Source organism: Ranitomeya imitator, chromosome 5 (assembly GCF_032444005.1).
Source record: "Ranitomeya imitator isolate aRanImi1 chromosome 5, aRanImi1.pri, whole genome shotgun sequence".
Taxonomy (NCBI): domain Eukaryota; kingdom Metazoa; phylum Chordata; class Amphibia; order Anura; family Dendrobatidae; genus Ranitomeya; species Ranitomeya imitator.
Window position 1 is genome coordinate 52,429,736 of NC_091286.1, and position 21,881 is coordinate 52,451,616.

At 40.2% G+C, this 21,881-nt stretch overlaps 1 protein-coding gene across 17 annotated transcripts in view; it reads right to left on the reverse strand.

The window, feature by feature from the left end:
* NRXN1 (neurexin 1) overlaps positions 1 to 21,881 on the reverse strand; it is a 1,975,072-nt gene that overhangs the window by 855,984 nt on the left and 1,097,207 nt on the right. For all 17 annotated transcript variants that reach the window (XM_069768660.1, XM_069768673.1, XM_069768667.1 and 14 more), the window contains one exon: positions 2,404 to 2,577. In XM_069768660.1, coding sequence (XP_069624761.1) covers positions 2,404 to 2,577 — 174 coding nt within the window. The remainder of the gene's footprint in view (positions 1 to 2,403; positions 2,578 to 21,881) is intronic.

Consider the following 21,881-nt stretch of genomic DNA (forward strand, 5'->3'; position numbering starts at 1 on the left):
ATGACAGAGGTCAAACGTTTTCTGTAAGTCTTCACAAGGTTGCCACACACTGTTGTTGGTATGTTGGCCCATTCCTCCATGCAGATCTCCTCTAGAGCAGTGATGTTTTTGGCTTTTCGCTTGGCAACACGGACTTTCAACTCCCTCCAAAGGTTTTCTATAGGGTTGAGATCTGGAGACTGGCTAGGCCACTCCAGGACCTTGAAATGCTTCTTACGAAGCCACTCCTTCGTTGCCCTGGCGGTGTGCTTTGGATCATTGTCATGTTGAAAGACCCAGCCACGTTTCATCTTCAATGCCCTTGCTGATGGAAGGAGGTTTGCACTCAAAATCTCACGATACATGGCCCCATTCATTCTTTCATGTACCCGGATCAGTCGTCCTGGACCCTTTGCAGAGAAACAGCCCCAAAGCATGATGTTTCCACCACCATGCTTTACAGTAGGTATGGTGTTTGATGGATGCAACTCAGTATTCTTTTTCCTCCAAACACGACAAGTTGTGTTTCTACCAAACAGTTCCAGTTTGGTTTCATCAGACCATAGGACATTCTCCCAAAACTCCTCTGGATCATCCAAATGCTCTCTAGCAAACTTCAGACGGGCCCGGACATGTACTGGCTTAAGCATTGGGACACGTCTGGCACTGCAGGATCTGAGTCCATGGTGGCGTAGTGTGTTACTTATGGTAGGCCTTGTTACATTGCTCCCAGCTCTTTGTAGTTCATTCACTTGGTCCCCCCGCGTGGTTCTGGGATTTTTGCTCACCGTTCTTGTGATTATTCTGACCCCACGGGGTGGGATTTTGCGTGGAGCCCCAGATAGAGGGAGATTATCAGTGGTATTGTATGTCTTCCATTTTCTAATTATTGCTCCCACTGTTGATTTCTTCACTCCAAGCTGGTTGGCTATTGCAGATTCAGTCTTCCCAGCCTGGTGCAGGGCTACAATTTTGTTTCTGGTGTCCTTTGACAGCTCTTTGGTCTTCACCATAGTGGAGTTTGGAGTCAGACTGTTTGAGGGTGTGCACAGGTGTCTTTTTATACTGATAACAAGTTTAAACAGGTGCCATTACTACAGGTAATGAGTGGAGGAAAGAGGAGACTCTTAAAGAAGAGGTTACAGGTCTGTGAGAGCCAGAAATCTTGATTGTTTGTTTCTGACCAAATACTTATTTTCCACCATAATATGCAAATAAATTGTTAAAAAAACAGACAATGTGATTTTCTGGATTTTTATTTCTCAGTTTGTCTCCCATAGTTGAGGTCTACCTATGATGTAAATTACAGACGCCTCTCATCTTTTTAAGTGGTGGAACTTGCACTATTGCTGACTGACTAAATACTTTTTTGCCCCACTGTATATATATACAGGTTGAAACAGCCAGGTCTAGGTCCTGCTCTACCCTCATCTGGTCTGAAGGCATTTAGCCGCCTGATGGGGTACACCTTGCCGCGGTGGAATGGATGTTACGCTCATTTGATAAAAATTGTGTCAGTTAACTACCCTATATTATTTACATGTACTATTATTGTTTATTCATTTATTTACTGCAGGTTATTTGTTCACTATTTTAATCCTAAGTTTATTAGGGCTAGGTAACAACAATTTCACATATTGATTGGCTATAAAGTAGAAGTTCAAAACATCACCCCCTCTTCTCTACGTGATGAAGTTATTGACTGAAGCTGCACCTTAGACACTTCCCACTCCCTGCACGTAATACTTTTGTATTGACCATAATATATAAAAGTTTGCGTGTCTGCATGCAAATTATTCTATTTCAGAACAGATTGCTTGGAATCATTTTTAGAAGTAAAGTATTTTCCACATGGATCTTGATTCTATATGTATATATTTTTAGAAAACCCCAAAAGGTAGGACTAAATTATAGAGAAAAGACGGCATGGTATAAAATAAAAACAACATTTCAGACAAATGAAAAATAAATTTATTGTCTTTTCAAATGAATAATAAAAAAAAAACTCAACAAATAAAATGGAAACATGAAAACAATGAGCTGTGACAATAACACGCACAAATGATAGTGTAGAAAAATTAGCAATAAAATGACAATTTAAACAATATCACGACATGAATAACGTAGAAAGTAAACAAAATATGTCAAAAGAACGAAAGAAAAGAAAACTACAATAAATTCTAAATATTGGCACAATAAGCGGTGGACATTATTAATTCAATGATCTCATAGGAATTGATAAATGATGGGGCATCAATAATTTGAAACAATAAAAAGTTTAAAAAAAAAACCTTGTTCTTTATCAAAGGATGAATACTTGTAATATTTGTAATGCGAATAAAAAATATATAATTATGTGACAAAATGATTGTCTTGCGCTGATGGACATATTACCATTTGTACCATTATAATATTCATATGTACCTTCACATCCTCTTTCTATTTGTCCATTACACAAAAGAGCATCTGAGATCAAGTCTGGAAGACGTCCATTCAGATCAACAGAAGCGAGGCAGCCCTGGAACCCTTCCTTGGCATGGACGAGTTTTGGCAATGTTTTGAACATTTCTTTGGCAACACCTCCTATGTATAGGTCACCTTGCAGAAAGAGAAAAAAAAAGACGAAACAATTGTAAGGAAATGATCAATTATAACGCATTCCAAAATTATAGACCCACAATAAAATAGTCCACTTTTTTATAAATACGTTTTTTATGTTCAGATTTTAACAACTTCATTAATCTTTTGGAATAGCGAGAGTAAAAGTAAATCCATCACATTGAAGATGCTTTTCTATCAATGTGCAGGAATAGGGGCTAAGAGGTGGGCGAACCTGGACAGAAATGGTCGGGTTTCGTACCGGACAGTCACTATTCGGGCCTCAACGCCTTTCTGCTGAAGTCCGGTGGGGGCCGAGAGGAATCCATGGTGGGAATCCATTATTTTCACTGGGGTTCGGGTCTAAGTTCGGGTATTAGTCTGGTACCCCAACTGAACTTTTAAAAAAGTTCGGGTCAAGTACAGAACCCAAACTTTCACCGGTCCGCCCATCCCTAATTACGAGTCCCGTGGGCGGACTTACTGAATGATTGACATCCTACCTAGCATGAAGATGCATTCAGAGGTAGTTGTCAATTACTGAGTAGGATAATCTAGCGGACAGCAATTTCTTAACAATAAGGTCCAATAAATATTTTCACACAAAACTATACACCCCTTTAATATGTTTTCAAAAATAGTACACAGGTATTAATTTAATCACACTTTATTATGGTATATTTTGATATATATTACATTTTACTAGATTATTACATGGGAAATACCAATTATTTTCTTGCTTTCCAAGCTAAAGGATAAAGGTTATTAAAAAAAAGAAACCTTTAAATCTTTTTAAAGGAATAAGTCAATTTATATTTTTATATTTCTCATTTAAAATAGAAATAAATATTATCACTCGTAAAAATGTAACAAAATGCGTCTAAACATTACAGATAAATATTGTCTGTAACATAAAATGTCACTAGGATTTAAACGGCAAGAAGAAATAACGACAAAGAAAACAGAAATGTTTCCAAAATCTAAAGGTCAAGAGAAGATCAATGGACCCAAGAACACACTGACTTCCACATGTGATAAATATTTTTTCCTCCTACAGATACTCCAGCTGGTAAAGGTGAATCTGTTTCTAGTGAGTTTTTTTTGGGGGGGGGCTATGTCTTTAACAAACACAATAAAAAACGGGGTCAGACAGATCCTGCAAGTTGCCAAATGTCAAGGTTAAAAAATAATTTTGTAGGCTTCAGAAGTTGACTTGGAAGTTGACTGTGTATTTCTGAGCTTCCTTCTGCCCAGCTGAGGACTAACTGAAGATAATATTGTTTGTAAGCCAGAGATGAAGGTTAAGATGCACAGTGAATCGATAAAAAAAGAAATGGCCCCGTGGAGCAAAATAAAATAGTGTCGTGACTATACTGCAAGGATAAAAATGTGACGAGCCAGTTGCCGGTCAGGTCTATAAAATGTGTCCTCCACCGGCCTGCTAGTGGAATGGGACTTCCCAATGTAACGGGAATCTGTCAGCAGGTTTTGCTATTTAATTCAGCATTCTGTAGGAACAGAGACCCTGACTTCAGGGTTTTATCAGGTACACTTTCAATAAAATCAGTGTTTTATCAACAGGAGATTATCACTAGAGGACTAGTTGTCTCCAGCTATGTAGTCCTGCTCCCTCCACCGCTGATTGGCATCTTTTTGTAAATACTAGAAAGCAGCCAATCAGTGGCGTGGGCGGAGTTATACAGAGCTCTGCATTTATGGGATCGGGAGGTCTGCAACAGAGAAAACAGGGATTGTAGCAAAATGACAGCATGCAGACCAGTAAGTGACACATCGCTGGAATCATGGTGTTTACCTTTAGTAGCCATTTAAATCCATTTGTGCCAACTTCTGTGTATGTTATCAGGCCAAAATCACCAGGGTATGTGAACTTTTGATCAGGGTCATTTGGATGGTTTGGGCTGTCATTATTATTTAAAAAGAGAAAACACAGTAGTTTGACAATAAATGGCTTCACCCAACCACTAACCATGAGTGGAGAAAAAATGTTGGTGTTTTCATTCATATTCTCTGAAAAAAAGGCCCTGAAAGCAAAAATTCTGCCGGGGTATGTAAACTTTTGAGCACAACTGTATGTCAAAACTATATGCTGTTCATATGATCAGTCTTTTTGATCTTGTTTTAACCACTTCAAATTTCAAAAGTCACAAAGCAGATAAAAGAAGTGACGTGACTATTCTTCTATCTTCCTCCTTGAAAGACATCACAAAGTAAATAAAGAAGTCTGTGGGGAGCCCAAAAAGATAGACGGGAGATGTCTGGCATCTTTCCTAGTGCTATAGAAACTCCATGAAGAAGTAAACGAAGAAGTAAACCCATATATAGTACTCTATTATATTTACAAAAATTAAAATAAATAAAAAAAAAATCTTTGACGAAGAATTCAGACAAAACTAATTATTCTTCGTTGCGTTAGAGCAAGACCTGGGAGATGATACATTGTTCAGAAATTCAAAGAATAAATCTCATCATTTCTTCAGGCCATACATTATAGAGCACAATGGACACGTTTTTCATGGATTGTTGCTTTATATATGTATGAGCATACTCAACTCTGCCTCCTGAATACTAAATACTTAACATTTGGATAATTTTTAGACCAGTGGAATCCAATTCCCAACACACCCTCTGGTCCGCTGATTAAGTGATATCACCCCCTTTATTGTTTACAAGGCTTAGATCCGTATCTTCTGCTTTGACTATGCCTGAAAAAACGATGAAGGGGATGCATAGCTTATGTAAGCAATATACCCTTTCAATCAGCTGAAGAATGGATATTCTTAGCCAATACTACAACTAATTTCAAAGACTGACCGTCACTTCCAAAAAGAAAGCACGTGTGAACAGGTGCACGCTAAGAGTATCAGGATCCTACCTACCCTTATACATATAAGCCGAGGAGAGGAATAACATTGGTAGGTTCCCAGCAAAGAGGATCGCCTTGTTGTTGGCTGCTGGGCATGCATGAATTGGCCAATTTATGGGATAAGTATCTTTGTTTTTTTCCTACTTTCTAGAGTAATGCAATTCCAATTTCATATATTTCATGTTTGCATTGCAGACTGCAACTTTATTTGTTAATCCTAAGACTAAGACATCAATATTAACACTAATATATTATAAAATGAAGGCAACAGCACCATTGAGAGCTGATATGACCATTTATTTTGTAAAATAATTAATTGAAAAGTATTAAATAATGGCTGTAGTAGTAGTAGTAATAATAATAATAAATAGAATAATTTTAAATACAAAAAAAAGGCTATTGAAGTAATAATAATAATAATAATAATAATAATAATAATAAAATAGAATAATTTTAAATACAGAGATTTTTTTTGCAATTGTGGTAGAAATAATCACATTTTTCAAATGTACACTGCAAAGTGAATTTAGACTAGGAAGAGAAATAAAATATTTGTCATTTTTAGTAAAAAAAGGGAAAGAAAAAGTAAGTAAAACTTGCTGTAAAGAGACATATTACTAAGGCATCAGCTGAGACAGCAGGTTTAAAATCACCAAAACTTTATTATATGCTTCAGCAGTCAGAGCTTGAATAAACAGTGCATGCCTATTTAGTGAGGCTCACAGATGACCTTCATCCACTGAGCATGATACACAGGCTGGTTATCCATACACTTGGAAAATCATCTCAAGGTCTATGATAATAAACAATGTAGCTTTATTATTTGTATACACTGACATGGAACACAGCTGGAAAGCAGAATTATTAGATAAGCGGCACATTCAGTTTTATAAACAGTGATGGAAAAAGAGTCTGGATGACCTTTTTGATATAGTTTTCCACCAAAAAGTAAAAACATAAAATATTTAAAATAGAAGTTTTTGTTTTTAAACTAATAACAAATCTATAATGTATGACATCCTGTAAATACAACTCTGGCAAAAATGAAGAGACCACTGCAAAATGTTCGGTTTGTCTGATTTTTCTCTTTATAGGTATATTTTTGAGTAAAATGTTAATCGTTCTCTTATTCTATAAACTTCTGACAACATGTCTCCGAATTTCCAAGCAATAAATTTTGTATTTTTTTCTGACAAAAAAAATGGTCAAAATTTAAAAATAACAGTGCTTTCAGCCCTCAAATAATGCAAAGAAAACAAGTTCAGAATCATTTAGAAACAACAATACTAATGTTTTAACTCAGGAAGAGTCCAGAAATCAATACTTTGTGGAATAACCATGATTTTTAATCACAGCTTTCATGCGTCTTGGCATGCTTTCCACCAGTCTTTCACACTGCTTCTGACGCAAAAATGTAAGCAGTTCTTCTTTGTTTGATGGCTTGTGACTATTCGTCATCCTCTTGATTACATTCCAGAGGTTTTCAATGAGGTTCAGGTCTGGAGATTGGGCTGCCCATGGCAGGGTTTTGATGTGGTGGTCTCTCTTTAGATCTAAGGGTACCGTCACACTAAGCGACGCTGCAGCGATACCGACAACGATGTTGATCGCTGCAGCGTCGCTGTTTGGTTGCTGGAGAGCTGTCACACAGACAGCTCTCCAGCGACCAACGATCCTGAAGTCCCCGGGTAACCAGGGTAAACATCGGGTTACTAAGCGCAGGGCCGCACTTAGTAACCCGATGTTTACCATCGTTACCTTTGTAAATGTAAAAAAACAAACACTACATACTTACATTCCCGGTGTCTGGTCAGGTCCCTCGCCTTCAGCTTCCAGCACTGACTGAGCACCGGCCGTAAAGTACAGCGGTGACGTCACCGCTGTGCTCTGCTTTACGGCTGGCCGGCGCTCACCAGTCAGTGCGGGAAGCTGACGGCGAGGGACCTGACCAGACACCGGGAATGTAAGTATGTAGTGTTTGTTTTTTTTACATTTACAACGGTAACCAGGGTAAACATCGGGTTACTAAGCGCGGCCCTGCGCTTAGTAACCCGATGTTTACCCTGGTTACCAGTGAAGACATCGCTGGATCGGCGTCACACACGCCGATTCAGCGATGTCAGCGGGAAGTCCAGCGACAAAATAAAATGCTGGACTTTCCCCAGCGACCAACGATCTCCCAGCAGGGGCCTGATCGTTGGTCGCTGTCACACAGAACGATTTAGTTAACGATATCGTTGCTACGTCACAAAAAGCAACGATATCGTTAACGATATCGTTCAGTGTGACGGTACCTTAAGGGTTTCTTGATGTGAAGAGTGACAAGCCAAGCCTGGCATGTCAGAGCGAGGAGACTTATACACCATGCATGCTCCTATGGGAAATTAAATGAGCAAATTGACTCTTCAGAGAGGAAGAGGACTTGAACTCAAGTGGCACCTATTATAAATAGAAATCCTAAAAGTCAATAATGACTCTTTAACGAACCTTCTCAATCTCAATTTGCAGACACAGTGTTTCGGAGTGTTGCTCCTCTTGAGTGCAAAGTATGAGATCTGATTTGGCTGAAACAGATGTCAAATCTACAATAACTTAAGGAGTCTGTTCAAACCCAGCACTGGAGCTCAATTCATGCATCTTCAACCATTCTTTTCTGATTGACAGTTCTTGCTGTATATTAGCTAAAAAAAAAAGGCTAAGGGCTAAGAAAGATGGAATACAAGTAGGTAGAAAGGTGCACTGAACAGCTTCACGACACCAAGGATTCACTGATCACATCCGCTTAGTCATTTTCAATATTTCTGCATTGATGCCAATTTATTTTCTTAACCTAAACCACATTTTGGAACGTTTCAGCTTTCAAAAGAATAATTTATACAACCAGTGGATGAATTTAACGCCAGGTTATAGAAGCTTTTATTTACATAACATGGATAAGCGACATAACTTCTGTCAGGGAGTGTAGTACATACACATGTTTTCAGCCAGCTTTGGTTGTATGGCAGGCCAGAGTCCTCTAAGGCCATGCCTGGAGGAAGCGGGGGTCCCCATGCCAGGTAACACAGTGTACATGTCAATTCCTGCTCCAGGCCAGAAAGGGGAGCTTCCTTATAAATTCTGGCCAGCCGGTGGGGTTAGTGAGTCAGAAGGAAGTCAGCTGAGAGAGTAAACAGGGGAGTTGTCATTGACATGGGAGCCAGCTGGAGCTCGTGACAGGACAGTGAGAGAGGAGAGTTGTCAGTTGGTCTGTGGAGCGGAAAGGGACGGAAGCAGAGGCAAGATCTCAGGGGAATAAAAACTGCGTATAGCTGACCCCAGAGCGGAGCGCTGATAAAAAAGGACGCCAGAGTCCTTGGCTGGACGGGTGCTGAATCTGGAGGGCAGGGGACTGCAAGTTCCCTGGCCACACCGAACACCTGAAGGCACGGTAGCAGACCAAGAGCCCGGGGCTGACAGTGAAAAGGACAGTGCCCGTGAAATAGGCTCACGCTGTCTGCTATACAGGTTAGAAATCAACACGCAGGAGAGGGCCGCAGCTTAGCTACAAGCAGCAGGGACCCTAAAAGTGAGCGCAGAAGGAGAGTCCCCAGCCCCAGCTGCCAGGGTGGATCCCTTGAAAGCTTCCAGGCAAGCCAGACTCAATCCGTCATCTGTAATTGGTATCCCAGATTGCATCTACTTTCAAGTAAAGGGTAAAGAAAACTGCACGTTTCTGTGTCCTTCACTTAATCTCTGCACCCCAACGTTCACCACCATCTGAACAATCAAATATATTTGCCCTGGGGCCCCGTTCTACCCGTGGGGAGCTGAACCATCTTTGCTGCCTCACCATCAGCCCCAGTGGACCTAAACCGCAGCGTCGGCCACCCATTGCTGAACACCACGGGTGGCGTCACGACCAAACACCACATAATTATCCTCCATTTTATGACACGGCCAGGGCTACAGAAATGGATCACGGCCCCGTGACCTTCTCCGTAGAACTGTCCGGTCCGATTCCGGGTACCCCACAGCCCTGGCGGCCGTGTCATTTGCTTGACTGCTCCAAGAGTGAGGTTGTTTGTAGCATAGCCTCCATATGCTCGGCCTGTTCACATTGGCTATTTTGCATTAGCACAATCCCTCCACAAACATATTAAGTAGTTAAAGGATGGAGAGCTCATTGCAATTGTACCAGGAATAAATCAGCTATAAACAAGTAAGGTACCACTGAGAAAAAGAATATTGTCAAGTAAGTGCCACACATAGAGTGAGACAAATACATATTAATATTTGCATAAGCATTAAATATGTATATTTATTTCCCTGTATGCTGTAAATTGAAGGCATAATTCCTCTTCCTAGGTATCGCATAATCAGGAGGAGTCATATGTATTAATGGTCAAGAACGAATTAAGTTCATTCCATACAAAATCAACAGCAAGTGGAATGTTAGACTGCACATAAAGGGGGGAACCATATATTATTGGAGCACACTTAACCCTGTGATGCCATTGTAAGAAAATTATTTATTGTTTAAATCTGGTTTTGTGTTAACTGTATTTTTTTTAAAATGGCAATGATGTTTTTTTCATTATCATGATCTTTATTTTTTTTTTCAAAATTACTTGTTTTTTGCAACCCGAGTTGATATTTTAATTGATTTTTTTTAGTTAAGTATCTGATACACTGCTGATTATTCAAGTTTCCCCACCTACAAACAATGTAGAGGTTTGTAATTTTTATCGTAGGTACATTTCAACTGTGACAAAATCTAAAAATAAAAACCAGAACTATTAGTTTTTCTTTAAGAAGCCCTCCTACTCTGCACTCATTATCTGTACTAATTGCACCTATTTGAACTCATTACCTGCATAAAAGACACCTGTCCCCACCATCAATCAATCACACTTTGACCTCTCCACCATGGCCAAGACCAAAGAGCTGTCTAAGGGCAGAGGGACAAAATTGTAGACCTGCATAAGACTGGGCTACAGGACATTAGGCAAGCAGCTTGCTGAGAAAGCAACAATTGTTGGCAAAATTATTATAAAATGGAAGAAACACAAAATGATTGTCAATCTTCCTTGGTCTGGTGCTCCATGCAAGATCTTGCCTCATGGGGTAAGGATGATTCTGAGAAAGGTCGGGAATCAGCCCAGAACCATGGGAGGATCTGATCAATTACCTAAAGAGCTGGGACCAAAGTCTCGAACATTATCTTTAGTAACGCTATGTTGTCATGGATTAAAATCCTGCAGGGCACAAAAGATCCCCCTGCTCACGCCAGCTCATGTCCAGGTCCGTTTGAAGTTCACTGATGACCATCTGGATGATCCAGAGGTGGCATAGGAGAAGGTCATGTAGTCAGATGAGACCAAAATAGAACTGTTTGGTATCAACTGCACTTGCCTTGTTTGGATGAAGAAGAAGGATGAGTATAACCCCAAGAACACCATCCCAACCATGAAGCATGTTGGGGGAAACATTATACTGTGGGGGTGCTTTTCTGCAAAGAAGGCAGGACAACTGCATTGTATTGAAGGGATGATGGATAGGGTCATGTATTGCAAGATTTTGGCCAACAATCTACTTTCCTCAGTAAGAGCACTGAAGATGGGTCGTGGCTGGGTCTTCCAGTATGACAATTACCCTTAACACACAGCCGGGGCAACTAAGGTGTGGCTCTGTAAGAAGCATTTCAAGGTTCTGGAGTGGCCTAACCAGTCTCCAGACATGAACCCAATAGAAAATATTTGGAGGGAGCTGAGACTCAATGTTGCCCAGTGACAACCACGAAACCTGAAACATCTGGAGAAGATCTGTATGGAGGAGTTAGACAAAATCCCTGCTGCAGTACAAGAAATGTCTGACCTGCAAACAAAGGTTTCTGTACCAATATTAAGTTCTGTTTTTTTATTGTATCAAATACTTATTTCATGCAATAAAATGCAAATTAATTAAGTAAAAATCGTACAATGCGATTTTTTTTTTTTTTTTTAAACTCTGTCTCTCACGATTGAAGTGTACCTGTGATAAAAATTACAGACCTCTCCATTCTTTGTAGGTGGGAAAACTTGCAAAATCGGTAGTGTGTCAAATATTTCGTTTCCCCACTGTACATAGGACATTTTGATCCTTTTTTTGAATTTTACGGGGGAAAGTACAGCAATGAAAAACGTAAATTCCAGAATTGTGATTTTTCTTTCCAGAGTTTAATGTGCAACTTACATGATTATAATTAGAATTTGACCATTCTGAATTTTTGGGATACGACAAAAACAAACATGTTTATTATTTAATTTCTTTATTTTTGAAAGAAAAAAGGGGGCTGTTAAAACTTTAGGATATTTTAAATTTTTTTCTAACATTTTTTTTCTATTTTTACCTAATTTTTTAGTCCATTTGGTGACTTGAACCTGCACAATCACCTGATTGCTTTTACTATATATTGCAATACCACAATATACCATATTTTTCCAACCATAAGACGCACTTTTTTTCCTCCAAATTTGGGAGGAAAGTGTGGGTGCGTCTTATGGTACGGATGTAGCATGTGGGGAGGGGGGCAGCAGTGAGTGGGATCGCACTGTTATCCCACTTCAGGATGTCCCCACTGCCCAGAATCACCACTGGGGAAACCATGTGGTCCCGATGATTAAGTGCAGTGAATATTCATTAGCGGCTCCCCACCCACCTATCAGCTGAGCAGTGAGCCAGGAGCAGCAAATGAATACTTCACTTAAGCAGGGACACACATGGCTTCTCCAGCACTGATTCCTGCAGCAGCTGGGGAGGTCTGTGTGTCTGGGGGAGGAGGAGGCAGCAGCAGCAGGGGCCAGAGGAGAGAGGAGATCGCTGCATACCTGCCTGCCATGCCTGGGCTGGATGCCAAGTGCTGTGCACAAACAGGACCTGTTTGATGTCAGGAGTGGGCGGCTGGAGCATCACATGGCAGCTCAGAGCCCTCCCTCTTCTTGACATCATCACAGGTCCTTCAGGCTCTCCACTAGAATCTGCAGCTTCCTCATAACCTGTGCTGTGGAAAGGAAATGAGGGAAGGCTCTGTGTGCAGTCTTGGGATGCTTTTACCTCACCACAGTGTGGCTGGCTGCCACATTTAAGAGGTTAGTCTTTACAAAACACAATAAAGCACTCTGCCACTCCTTTGGTGAACTATAACTCCCAGCATGTCATAGGATCTGCAGGACATGCTGGGAGTTATAGTTCTCCCATGGGATTTTAAGGCAGCGCTCCAGTGTTATTTTGCAGTGCTGGAGTGGTGCTTTCAATATAAGTCCTGTGCCCCATTCTTATACTCACCCTCCAGCATCTTCATATAGTACTGTACAGACACCACACTGGTCCCGCAGCTTCCAACATAATAACATACTACTATATATAATAACACCACATATAATAGCATGTTATTTATGTTATTAAATATTTTACCACATTTTTTTGCTTCAAATATTTTTTTTCCCTATTTTCCACCTCTAAAACATGGATGCGCCTTATAGTCCGGTGCGTCTTATAGTCCGAAAAATATGGTACCTTGTAATGAAGAAGACTAATATGGACCTTGAGAAAAATTTCAGATTCCTTTTGTAGGGTGACAGGAGCCTGTGCGCACCGACAATGTCGTCATTTAAGTGCTACTGCTATTATTTATTTTAATTAAATACATTTTTCCCTTGATCGCAAGTTTGGGCATTTTAAAGGACAAAATCCTTTATATCTGTGTTCCACTATTTTTCCACTGTAAAGAGAGCAGTGGGGGGAGAGCTTCTGCTGCAGCCAGTTGCCTTACAGCCACAGAGAGTTTCATCTGAGGTTTTAATATATGAGTATTAGAGTATTCTTCCTTACTTTTCAATTTTGCTTTTTTCTCATTGGTGTTAGAGTTTCTTTTTTCAACTTAGTGAAGCTATTTTTCGCGACTTTGCCGCCGTCTTGACAGAATTAATTTGGCAAAGCTCCAAACATTTCACAGTTTTGCTGCCTAGTTGGAAAGTTACGTGTTGTTCCGCTAAAAAAGCAATTGTCTCAGGAAGTGTTCAGCTAGTTTTGCAACTCACATGCCCTTATTGATTTAACATTAGTTTAAAGACACTTTATTAACTGAGGTCTAGATTTTTTTTGTATAGTAATTAACCTTAAAATTGTTAAGTTTTAGGCTGCCTGTCAGGTGGCAAGACTTCAGGCCAACGTGTAAGGATTGCTAGAGGTACGACGCCTTTTTATGTTCTTCTCAGATCCATTTATGCTGTATCTTCAATTACAAGCGGCAGTCAAACCCTCCATCATGGCAGGTTCCAGCCAAATAGGAAATACCTTAATTCCCATGTGTGACATTTTCCAGACTCTTAGCTTAATCATACTGTAAATTTAGATTTTAGGGCTACAGGTTCAAGACATTATTGATTTTTCTTTTGAAATCAATATGTTATTGCTATTGAAGGTTCACACTGTAAAGCATTTCAGGGTCAGCATGTTCAGATGGTTCCAGTGGTGCACACAACCATCCATAATATGAGGCATAAAAAGGATCTGCTGGTGGGAAAACATTGCTTTTATGCAATCATTTTTTCATTCCAGTTACTTTTTTCCTCCAAGTTTACCATTTACGTTTGTTTTTTTGTTTTTTTGTATTTTTCTTGAATCAACTTACATCAACTTACCCAAACCTATTGGTGTTTACTAGTGATGAGCGAACGTGCTCACGTAACATCTTATCCGAGCACGCTCGTTCATTATGTTCGAGTGCATTCGGTTTTTCTTGCAGGTAGAGAGAAAAAAAGGTTTCTCCACTTTCACTTTTCTGACAATTCGTGAAAATCAGACCACACTTAGATGTCATCTGAGTGCCCTCCGATTTTTACACGCACCCATAGACTTGCAATGCTGATTTTCACCTGACCCGCGAATCAAAACGGACTTGTCTCCATTTTATTAAATGAACAACTAGGTCCAAGGAAAAAAATCGAATAGAAAAACTTGGCACACACGGGACGTAGATGCGGTGAAATTTAATGAGGTAACAGTACATACAGTAGTAGACGTTTCGGTCAATTTTTGACCTTCATCAATGTACCTCTTACTATTATTTAAAGTCTTAGGGTCATACAGTGGGGCAAAAAAGTATTTAGTCAGTCAGCAATAGTGCAAGTTCCACCACTTAAAAAGATGAGAGGCGTCTGTAATTTACATCATAGGTAGACCTCAACTATGGGAGACAAACTGAGAAATAAAAATCCAGAAAATCACATTGTCTGTTTTTTTAACATTTTATTTGCATATTATGGTGGAAAATAAGTATTTGGTCAGAAACAAACAATCAAGATTTCTGGCTCTCACAGACCTGTAACCTCTTCTTTAAGAGTCTCCTCTTTCCTCCACTCATTACCTGTAGTAATGGCACCTGTTTAAACTTGTTATCAGTATAAAAAGACACCTGTGCACAACCTCAAACAGTCTGACTCCTAACTCCACTATGGTGAAGACCAAAGAGCTGTCAAAGGACACCAGAAACAAAATTGTAGCCCTGCACCAGGCTGGGAAGACTGAATCTGCAATAGCCAACCAGCTTGGAGTGAAGAAATCAACAGTGGGAGCAATAATTAGAAAATGGAAGACATACAATACCACTGATAATCTCCCTCTATCTGGGGCTCCACGCAAAATCCCACCCCGTGGGGTCAGAATAATCACAAGAACGGTGAGCAAAAATCCCAGAACCACGCGGGGGGACCTAGTGAATGAACTGCAAAGAGCTGGGACCAATGTAACAAGGCCTACCATAAGTAACACACTACGCCACCATGGACTCAGATCCTGCAGTGCCAGACGTGTCCCAATGCTTAAGCCAGTACATGTCCAGGCCCGTCTGAAGTTTGCTAGAGAGCATTTGGATGATCCAGAGGAGTTTTGGGAGAATGTCCTATGGTCTGATGAAACCAAACTGGAACTGTTTGGTAGAAACACAACTTGTCGTGTTTGGAGGAAAAAGAATACTGAGTTGCATCCATCAAACACCATACCTACTGTAAAGCATGGTGGTGGAAACATCATGCTTTGGGGCTGTTTCTCTGCAAAGGGGCCAGGACGACTGATCCGGGTACATGAAAGAATGAATGGGGCCATGTATCGTGAGATTTTGAGTGCAAACCTCCTTCCATCAGCAAGGGCATTGAAGATGAAACATGGCTGGGTCTTTCAACATGACAATGATCCAAAGCACACCGCCAGGGCAACGAAGGAGTGGCTTCGTAAGAAGCATTTCAAGGTCCTGGAGTGGCCTAGCCAGTCTCCAGATCTCAACCCTATAGAAAACCTTTGGAGGGAGTTGAAAGTCCGTGTTGCCAAGCGAAAAGCCAAAAACATCACTGCTCTAGAGGAGATCTGCATGGAGGAATGGGCCAACATACCAACAACAGTGTGTGGCAACCTTGTGAAGACTTACAGAAAACGTTTGACCTCTGTCATTGCCAACAAAGGATATATTACAAAGTATTGAGATGAAATTTTGTTTCTGACCAAATACTTATTTTCCACCATAATATGCAAATAAAATGTTAAAAAAACAGACAATGTGATTTTCTGGATTTTTATTTCTCAGTTTGTCTCCCATAGTTGAGGTCTACCTATGATGTAAATTACAGACGCCTCTCATCTTTTTAAGTGGTGGAACTTGCACTATTGCTGACTGACTAAATACTTTTTTGCCCCACTGTATATGGGAGAATTCCCAATAGTATAGGCCAGGAATGTCGTAGTGACACCAGGTCAGAAGAAGTGAAGGACGTGGAATGGACGCAGTATTCACTGCTTGTCCGGTGTGCCGTTGATGAAGGTCAAAAATTGACCGAAACATCTACTACTGTATGTACTGTTACCTCATTAAATTTCACCGCATCTACGTCCTGAGTGTGCCAAGTTTTTCTATTCTACTAGCACGGTTTGGGCACCTACTTGGGCACCACTAGCGAGTTGTGCCTACGTTATCTTCCATCAAGGAAAAAAATCGGACATGTGAACAGCCACATCAATCGGTTTTAGGAACCACTTCAGTAAAAATTCGTATAGTATGTTATTACGGTCTTTTACACCCTGCTCTGTGCATGACGTAGAGTGTTGTGAATTCCGCTCTTGGGCTCCCTCCGGTGGTTGTAAGTGGCACTTTTGTGAGTTCTGCTCTTGGGCTCCCTCTTGTGGTTTCAAGTGGTATGGCTGCTCCTTGGAGTTAGCTGTCTGCAGCTGCTTCCACTGATCGTCTTTTCTGCTCGGCTATTTATGCCTGGCTCTGTCCTTCTGCCAGTGCCACTTGTAAATGGTTCCTGGTTGGATTCACATCTCTTTGGATTTCCCTGTTATCCTGACCAGTTCAGCAAAGCTAAGTTTTTGCTTGCTCTTTTCGGTCCATAGATTGTGGACTTATCCGTTCTGTGCTTTCTATGTTTGTCCAGCGTTATCAATATGAATTAATTCTGTCTTGCTGGAAGCTCTGGGAAGCAGATTTACCCTCCACGCCTTTAGTCAGGTGTGGAGATTTTTAGTAAACTCTGCGTGGATTTTTGTAGTGTTTTATACTGACCGCACAGTATTCCATCCTGTCCTATGTATCAAGCTAGACTGGCCTCCTGTGCTCATCCTGGTTTCATTCTGTGTATGTCTTTTCCCTCTCCACTCACAGTCATTATTTGTGGGGGGCTATCTATCCTTTGGGGATTTTCTCTGAGGCTAGATAGTTTTCCTGCTTCTATCTTTAGGGGTAGTTAGCTCTTAGGCAGTGACGAGGTGCCTAGGGAGAGTTAGGAGCATCCCACGGCTACTTCTAGTGTTGTGTTGAGCTTAGGGACTGCGGTCAGTACAGTTACCACTTCCTTCAGAGCTCGTTCCATGTTGCTCCTAAACCACCGCATCATAACAGTAGAGCATCACTTTTTTATCTTAGTGGAAAAAACTATTTAAACTAAAAGGGTTTCTATTAGTGATGAGCGAATGTTCTCAGGTAACGTCTTATCCGAGGACGTTCGGGCGGGCTCGTGTATTATGTTGGAGTCCTTGCGGCTGCATGATTTGTGGCCGTTTCTTAGAGAATCTCCACATGTATTGCTGCTGTCTAACAGCCACAAATCATGCAGCCGCAGGGACTGGAACATAATATACGAGCACTCCCAGATGCTCTGTTAACATCCGAGCATGCTCAGATAAGATGTTATCCGAGCACGTTCGCTCATAACTAGTTTCTATATAACAAACAACCATTAAATACAAGAATAAAAAATCTGGCTGTTACATTGCATTCATTCCCACCTAGTTTGGTTGTGGTGCCTTAAAATCTTTTTTTTAATAAAGAGCCGCATTATTTTTTTTTTTCTTCAAATCTTATTACAGAATGATTAGACTCCTTTGGTCCTTCCCGAAGTTACTGTACAGCATTATTAATAATGCATGATTATTTAATGGCATTAAGATCTATACTTAGAGTTCATCCAAACTGGATATTGGACTTGTTTGTTTTCACAAAGCTCTTAATTGTCTATGTATAGGTACAAGTTATTTTAGATCTAAGAGACGGATAAAACATGAAGGTGGAAATACTATATAATGTAACTTTCCAGAAGTTTATTCTGTCCTTGTGATTTTATATTACTGCTATTTTGTCTATCTGTTTGATACACTGAGTAATATTCACGAATACTTAGAGAATGGAGTATATAATCCAAAGTAAAGTAAAAAGAATTTTATTTTAATAGATCGTTAAGTACATACAAGGCAATACAAGATAAAAGACCATTTCAATAACAGAACCGTTTCAGGTGCAGAAAATATAGTATAGTGTAACACCACAGATATACTGTAGTAAGGGAGAGCTTAGTAGACAAATCTGTTTCTATATAAAGTGACAGTGCTACAAATTCAGTAAAAGTTCTATAAGAGATTCATAGAACCGCACCAATGAAAGAGGTAAATTATACATAGATAAGTCACCAGTAACAGAAATATTAACACTGATAGCAGTGAAATGAATCCCACATTCAAGGCTCTTAACCCATATCTCTATCTGTGGTGCCACACACGCAGTCCCAACGCGCGTTTTGAGTTGGCTTCCTCAGGAAGCTGTCAGACTGGACGTGTTTCCACTAAAGTCAATTTAAGAATCAAATAAAACATTTTTAGTGCAATAACCTCCTGCCCATAAACTCTCCTGTTACTACTCAAGAAACAAATATCACACCTAAAAGACTAGGTTGTCAAAGAACAGGTGTAAAAAGCTTTGAAGAGTTGAAAAAATAATTGCGGAAACCAAAGGGTGTGCAAATAAATAACAACTTTGGGAATTTTAACTCAATTTTCCCCCAGCTCCGATAAAGCAGTTGGAGATTGGGCGTGATGTGGGCATGACGAGGTTTGGTGACACATGCTCATCAAATTCATGACGAGTGGTGGCGCACCTACAGCACAAATCATACTACTGGTAAATATAAGGAAATAATGATATGGAAAATAGAAATGTCCACTAAGAGACACTACGGAAGTAAATATTAATTAGGCAGCATTCAGACATCCATTTTATGAGATTATAAGGTTGTTCACGTGTTGGTTATTTTTTATCTACAAAAAAGTTATCAAGATTCATCTGTTTTTCATCTGAGTCATCGATCAAACTTACGCATACAAAATTCTAAGGCCTCATTCAGACGTACATGTTGTATCTGGTTTTTTTTCATGGATACAACACGTACAACATTATAATCTACGGTGTTTTCAAGGACTGCATGTCCATGCAAACACAAGGAAACATGTCTGTTTTTCCAAGCAGCATGGATGAAAAGACTATGGGTCCATGAAGAACACGTATAGCACACGGACGGCATCTGTGTGCCATCTGTGTTCTGTCCATGGTCCGTATTCTGTCCAGGCGCCATCCGTGTTTAACATTGCAAAGTATAGGAGAAGTTTTATAATTTATTTATTTATTAATCCAACCGTGAAAAACACTTATAACACACTGATGGTAAAAAAGGACACTCTGATGGTAAAAAAAGACACTGAATGTAAAAATTGGCAAACTGATGGCAAAAATGGACACTGATGGTAATAAAAATTACACTCTGATGGTAAAAAAGGACATTTGGATGGTAAAAATTGACCCACCGATGATAAAAAAAGGACATTCTGATGGTAAAAACGGGACACTCTGATGGAAAAAAACGGACACTGATGGTAAAAATGGGCATTCTGATAGTAAAAATGGACACTGATAGTAAAAATTGGCACTCTTGATGGTGAAAATGAACACACTGATTGTAAAAATGGACACTGATGGTAAAGAAGGACACTCTGATGGCGAAAAAGGGACACTGATGGTAAAAAAAAGGACAAGCCAATGGTAAAAATGGACACAGGTGGAAATAATGGACACACTGATGGTAAAAATGGATTCACTGATGGTAAAATGGGCACTCTGATGGTAAAAATGGATACACCGATGGAACACTGATGTCTAATACTGATGACACCGGTACCATTTTTTCACATACATGTTTAAATCACGGATGTGTGAATGAGGCCTAAAATGGTTTTAAACTACTTTTTTACTGTTGCTATATCAATTACTAGATGTCAGGAGGAAGGTTTCTTAGTATTTGGATATGTGCAATGAGAGGAAGCGCTACTGAAGGCCCCTGGATCGGCCATTAGTCCAATATTAGGCTGTTATTGCTATTGCATGCTGGAAGAACGGCTATAAATGATCCATCTAGAGAAGAATACGGCGTGAGTCACAGTCCCAATAGCCCCCTACACAAATGTACATAACGTACATATCAACATTTTTCTACGTGGCCTATAAATGTCACAGGCTGAGATGTAAAATCAAGCAGAAATCCAGTTAAGGACAAAATTATAAGTAAAACCCAACAAGCGACATTAAACGCCCCAAATGGGACACCTGCCGGCTGTAAGAATGGTCTTGATTTTCTGTGACACAGTTTTGTGTTCTCCTAGGACCGCTCTTTAAATAACATGGCACTAGTTACCAGAAACAGAACTACAAAAGCCTCCATTCAATGGGAAAAAAAATGTCCTGTCCCTCATCTAGACAGGACTAACAAAGGTCTATTCAATCCTGGCATAAAGTATCACCTTGTGCACGTGTGTCCTGCTGGAGGCACATACGTTCCCAATCTGTTTTTATTAGTAGTCAGTACCTGTGCTGGGAAAATGAGCAAATGCAAAAATTAAATGCATCTCATAAGATGTAAAGGAATGAACATTGTGTTCTGGCAGAACAACTCGAGCTTAAATTAGAAAGCATGCCGGCCAGGTAGAGAGAAAAGCGCTGTAGACAGTCTATATTATAATGATCCCCTGGTGCACATCAGCAGCCAGAAGAGGCAAAGAAAAGCAAGCAACAAACGGCAGGGCTTGTTTTATTCCAAGTCAATAGGCTGGTAAAAAATATGCAATGGTTGTTTTAAAGTGTATCTTTCATTTTATTTTTTCTCTTATTAACTATGCCCCCTCACACATACTGTTTATCGGTGACGATCCACGTCCCGAGACCACCATCAACAATCACAAATTAGTTGTGTCCACTACTGATGAGAAGACATGCAGGAATGAAGTGTTAGCCGAGTATGCTCGGATGCTAATCGAGTGTCTTTGGCGCCCTCGAATAATATAATATGGTTTGAGTCCCCATGCATGGATGTCCCGCGGCTGTTCGACAACTGCAACACATGCAGGGACTGCCTGTTTGACTGCATTGTGCTCGTGGTGATCTCATTGAGGTCACTGCAGTTCATCGTTCCAGCTCACAGTGAGGAGAGCCTGGGAATGCATCTTCAGTGACCTTCGGTAACCTCTTTGACGTCGCCGCTCGTCCCTGAAGCTGCGCTCATAGCACCTCATTGTCTCCTGGTTTTCAGCCTAGATGGTCGCAACATGCCACCAGTCAGATTGCAAACCAGATTTCGCAGAGATGGATTACGGCGTGGGACCGTATGGTTTATCTTCACTTTGGACAGGTGAGCGATATGGTTGTTTATTATGTTAGGTGTTTTTTTACAGGGGACAAGGGCTTCAGTGGATTTGGCATAAGGTGAGTATTATGGTTCTTTATTATTTTTGATTTTTTTTTACAGGGGACAAGGGCTTCAATAGAACAGGCGTAAGGTGAGCATAACTTTATTTTTTATTTGTACATAAATGTGCAAACCAAGGTATGGATTTTTATTTCAAATAAAGGATTTAATCATGCTTTATTCATCCCGAGTGCTTATTTCCAAAATACTATGGTGTTAATAATGGGGGCGTCTTATAGACGCCTCTCCATTAGTAACCCTGGGATTGATGTCAGCTGACATTACAAGGCTGTCATCAATCCAATAAATATTACCCCACTTTCCACAGCACCAGGGCAAGTGGGAAGAGC